Source organism: Hydra vulgaris, chromosome 08, assembly GCF_038396675.1.
Source record: "Hydra vulgaris chromosome 08, alternate assembly HydraT2T_AEP".
In the NCBI taxonomy this organism is placed as follows: domain Eukaryota; kingdom Metazoa; phylum Cnidaria; class Hydrozoa; order Anthoathecata; family Hydridae; genus Hydra; species Hydra vulgaris.
In genome coordinates, this window is record NC_088927.1 from 63,027,796 (window position 1) to 63,033,529 (window position 5,734).

General features: G+C 28.6%; 1 protein-coding gene across 1 annotated transcript; it reads right to left on the reverse strand.

Annotated features, from left to right (window-relative positions):
• Window positions 1-463: 463 nt before the first annotated feature.
• LOC124817518 (extracellular calcium-sensing receptor) lies at window positions 464-2,989 on the reverse strand. The gene has a single exon (XM_065802935.1). The coding sequence runs from the start codon at window positions 2,987-2,989 to the stop codon at window positions 464-466; it is 2,526 nt and encodes an 841-aa protein (XP_065659007.1).
• Between the last annotated feature and the right edge of the window lie 2,745 nt (window positions 2,990-5,734).

Below are 5,734 nucleotides of genomic sequence, written 5' to 3' on the forward strand. Positions count from 1 at the left end.
GGAAGGCACAAATTATATATTTTTTATTTCTTAGACTATAGCAAAAACTATATGAAGCTAGCAACGAAGTTACTAGTCGAACAAAGTCATTGCTTCTAGCAACGAAGTCATTGAAACTAGCAACAAATCATTTCTAGTTTTTGGGTTTAAAATCTATTTATGTTATTAAACTATTAAGTAAGATAGAAAAAACTAATTAAAAATATATGAGAAATTTTTAAAAACGCAGAGAAACAAAATATCAAACAAAAAATCTTATTCATAATTAAGAGAAAATAAATTTAAAAAAAATTAGTTTTCATTCGTTAATTTTTTACTGCGGATTAAAAATGTTTGTAGTTAGTGTTTTACCAAGATTAGGGAGATTTTATTTTTACCATTAGGGAGATTTTATTTGAGTCTATTTACCAATATTCAACCGCTTATATGTATATGCACTTATTTACGAATATACATATATTTATTAAACATTATCTGTAAAATGTATTTCGTCTGAAATACTTTCTTCAATGTCGGAATTTTTATTGGATAAGACAAAACATCGAGTATCATTAGATAAACTGGTTTTAAACCGATTTTTATCGAAATATTCACGAGTATTTTGTTCTGGATGTATCCAAATTGTTTTTATTTTATTGAAAAACAAAATGACCAATAGCAAAAAACTTGTAAGATTTTTTAACAAACAATAAACAAATGTTTTGTTTGTTGAATTGAGATTACTTTGGATGATTCCAACCATTACACTCCAAACTATATTTGATAAAAACAAAGAGTAGGCAATGCATTTGTTCTCATTATATTTGCATGGAAGATTTCGTCCTTTGAATGTCGGAATTCCGCAAAAAAAAGATAAAACAAGCAAAAAGCATAAATGAATTGTTGAAAAACTTATTGAATCGCAATATTTTTGCACAGTAAAAGATGTCATGTCTTGCACATCTGATACATTTACTGCATACCTGCTGTAGTGGACAACAAAAATTATTGTTATATATGTGCTAGGAACAAATACAAGGAGTATAGCAGTTTTAGACTTTAAATAAAGCTTTTCATCAGATGTCATAGATTTGCATTGAAGACCATATTCAAAAATCTTTACAGTGCGAATTATTTTAACAAACAAAATGGTAACTATAGAAACATGTAAAAAGCCTCCTAAGTATATTCTAATGATGCACTTCATATTTGACTCTTCTCCAAATGCTAGGAAAGTTATGGCAAACATCAAAAGATGCATAGTCATCTGAACTAATGAGAGTGGATAGTGTGACGAACGAACAATTGGGGTTGATTTCATTTTAATAAAAGTAAATATAAATATCAGTGCAGTTACAACACCAAAAATGGAAAGTAATAATGTTATCACCTGTTGTATTATTTCTTGATTACTTTTAAAGTTCCAATAAATTCGTTTGAGTTTGATGCATAAACTTTTATCTGAATTTGAAAAAAAATTATTTTCTTCTTCACATTTTGTGCAGTTTTCGTCAGGAAAAGTAGCTACTGTATTTTCTGAGCAGGGAACACAGTCCCAACAACACGAATTAATCAATGAAGCTAACTTTTTTTCACCAGAATTACAAGGAGTCGAACAAATTGATTTTATTTGGTCAAATTTTACGGTTTCATTATTTGTTATATTTAGATTACTTAATGACCATGTGGCGGCCAAAACAAAGCTAGAGACGTCAACAGAATAAAGTTCAAAGTATGCAGGACTTTGTGGATTTTGATTTGAATCAAAACTGAAAGTTTTAGTGTTGCCCAAAATAGAAAAACTAATTTTCTTAATATACTCTATAAATTTGACTCGATCGTTTATAGTTTGAAACTCGGTATCATTTTGGTTGTTGGAAAAGTTTGATTGATATAGAAGAAAAGCGTTGATCAGTACTTTGGCCGCGTCTTGAACAAATGAGACCCCACTCAGATCAAACACTTGTGAAATGTTTTTCAAAGAAAAATTTGAAGTGGTTTCATTAATACCGTAATTCTCAAAAGCAACTTTCAACCATTCACTAGCGTTTTCATATGTTAGACTCAAAAAGTATTCATTGAAAACTTTGTCTATTCCCTCTGTTTGAACAACCAAAAATATGTTATTTGTATGCATTTTGTTAAATTCAAGAAACCAGAAATTTTTACCGGCACTTTCGCTTATTAACCACGTGTGATTGGTTAGATTCCTACTTTGAGTCACCAATAAAAGGTCTTGTAAAGGTTTAAATGTTCCCCAATAAACAACTACTTTTGCAACGCTTGTAATAAGTTTGTCAATAATTTCAAAATATTTAGTTTCATCAAAAGTTTCTGAAAGAGTAAAATAGTTATCAATACATATTCCATTTTTCAAGATAACTTGCGACAGTTGTTCTACTCCTGCTCTTCCGTATGAGTTATCTAATGCAACTACTGATATATAGGACCACCCGAACTTTTTCAAAATATCGCTTATAAATAGTGCTTGATACTTATCAGGTGTAATGGTTCTAAAAAAATGTGGAAAAAGTGATCTATCCTCTAGTTCTAGACTTGTTGCGGCATAACTGATTATAGGAATTTTCTCAAATGGTGATATTAAATCATTAACGTATATGGAACTAGATGATTCAGCAGGACCAACAAAACCTAAAATGTTACCTAGCTTTAGCTTTCTATTAGATATACTGCAGTTGCATGCATAATTATTGTTAAACAAAAGTGCATCTAAAACAGCAAACGACAGTTTTTCCATGTTTGAACTATCAAGGGTATCATAAATAACGTAGTCGAATATGGTATTATTCAAAGACATGTTTGCCTCATTTACCGTATACTTTAGCGCCTCCATCCAACCAAAAGTAAGTTTATTTATGTTGTCTGATGTAGAACAATTCATTGGAAATAAACCAACTATTGTAAATTTTCCCTTAATAGCGCTTTCTGTATTAATATCCATGCAGTTTTCACATAAAACGAACAACCCAAAAAACAACCATATATACATTTTTAAAACAAAAAAAAAATACAAAAAACTCAGCGAAATGATTCTTTGATATTAACTTTCAGTTTATGCTGCTATTTAATACTGTTAAAATATCATATTAACTTGATGATAAAAAGCTGTCTTTGATTTTTTTTTAATTTAATATTGAAATTATTATGAATTTAACACTCATGTTTGCTTTCTTTGCTTTAATATAAATAATTTCTTTGATATAAAAACCTATTGCTTTAATATAAAAAACTATTCAACATTTACTACATAAGGTTTGATTATTTGAATTGAGTTTATTAACGTGTTGTGAAATGACAAATTTGATAAAAATTATTTAGACGCTAATCCTGACTAAATTGTTTTATAATCTATATATAATTAGTCCAGTCAATGCTTACAGGGTTGATGCGAAATATAAACTATTTTTTAAGAAAATATAAAACATTTTTTAAGAAAATATAAAACATTTAATTACGTAATTACTCCATAACACTTTGGAATTTATGAAGTTTATTCATGACAGAGAAGAGAACTATAAAAAACAAAAAAAAGGACGGCGGTAAGAAACTAGTTGTTAGCTGTAAGTGCCTTAAAAGTATAACTTTTTGAGTCTATTGTCAAACTTTTCATCATACCTTAAAGTTTGGAATCAGACTTTTAAGTATGGAATGAAAGTTTTATATTTATAAGATATAAAATTTTTATTCCAAACTTAAAAGATTTAATATGGTGATTAATGTTCGTTATAGTTTTAAGTTTATATTAAGTACAATGAAAAATAGAAAAATTACTATATCCATATAAAACAAATGCTTTTTTTTATCCAGAGAAAACTTTTTAAATGCGATACATATGCAATCATGCCTTCCCAGTGGGCACGGTACGTTTTTAAAACGTTTTTTAGACGTTTCTATAAGGTTTAAACCTAATAAAAACGTCCGTAGAACGTTTTAAAAACGTACTGTGCCCACTGGGTTACTATGCTTATAATTAAATATATTATTCAAGCTTTATTTTGTTGTTTTAAGTGATAAATGGAAAATGAGAGAGAAAGGAAAAAAATGATATTGTAAGAACCATAAGCAACTCATTTCTAAAAGAAATGAAGTTAAATGAAATAGCGGAAGAAGTTGAAGTATCAGTTTCTGCAAACGTTCTACTTCTGATAAAATCAGTAAAAGACTTAGTGATGATGAAATCGCATCAGTAAAAAAAGGAAGGCGCAGCTCTTATGACGAGACACTTAAATCTGAAATTCGATTGTTAATTGAGCATGATCCATCTCATACTTTAGCATCATTGAGAAACATTCTCATTGAAAGGAATAGTAATGCATCTTTACCAACAATATCTAAGTATTTGAAGTCGATGGAGTTCACAAGAAAACGATTTACATTAGTACTAAAAGAAAGGAACTCGCCGCAAAACGTTGACTTAAGACAAAGTTTTTGCAGGACTATTAATTCGATTCCTTACAATAACTTGGTATTTCTAGATGAAACAGGATTTTAGTATAAAGAATACAAAATGTTTTGTTACAGTGCCAGTAAATCGTGGAAATAATGCAAGTCTAATGGCCGCTATTACAGTTAATAGTATTCTAAGCTTTAAGATAGTGGATGGTGCCTATAATGGCCTATGTGCCTATGTGCCTATGGTGCCTATATAAATATAACGCGAAAATATATAAACAAATTTTCGCGTCACGGTAAGGAAGGAGGCGTGAACTTCCTGGTTAAATGCACTTCCGCGGTGCTCTGTGACAAGACCGTTAGGACTTCTTGGGGCACCTAATATAAAAAAAAAAAAAAAAAAAAATAATGGCGATATTTTTTGTGATTTTATAACCAACAATTTAAGACCGTATTTCCAAACGAATCCTCATTCTGTACTAGTATTGGGTAATTGTGTATTTCATTGTCGAAGAGATGTAATCGATTCGCTCGGCCAATCCAATGTTTCAGTTTACTTTTTGCCACCTTATTCACCGCAGGTGAACCCGATCGAGGAATACTTTAGTTGTCTTAAAGCTAATTATACTTCTATAAAGCCGTTTCCAAAAACTAGCAATGAAGTTAAGGCTACTTTAAATTCGCTTATACCGGCAATTGGCATTGATTTTTGTGGTTGGTATTGTAATATGAGAAGATGGGTTTTGAAAGGCATAGCAAGGCCAGAATTTTATTAAAGTGGATACTTTGTTATTTATATTATATCTTTAAATATAATGAGTTACAGTTATATTAAAAAAATACACTTATTCTTTAGAAATTTATGAATAACTTTATACATCATAAATGCACTCTTAAATAACTAAAACATTTTATGTTTTCTTAAAAATTTTATATATATATATATATTTTTAATGTTTTATAATTTTATAAATTTGTTTTTTATTTTCTTACAATTTGTTTTGTATTTTTTAAAAAAATGTTTTATAAATGCTTAAAAAATGTGTTATATTTTCTTAAAAAATGTTTTATATTTTCTTAAAAAATGTTTTATATTTTCTTAAAAAATATTTTATATTTTCTTAAAAAATGGGTTATGTTTTCTTCAAAAATATTTTATATTTCGCATAAACCCTGTAATGCCGTTAGTTACTGAGTTAGTTACGATTCTGTAAAATTTCTAAATAGTTTCCATTTTCGAAACTGCGCGCTTCATAATATTGTACTTTCAATGAACATTTAACGTTAATGAATGTTTAACGTCATTTTTCTGTTTTCTGCATAATAGACCTCTTTTTAATCT

What these genes read in the sequence shown, in the direction of transcription:
- LOC124817518 (XM_065802935.1), bottom strand. Translation starts at nt 2,989, where the DNA reads ATGTATATATGGTTGTTTTTTGGGTTGTTCGTTTTATGTGAAAACTGC.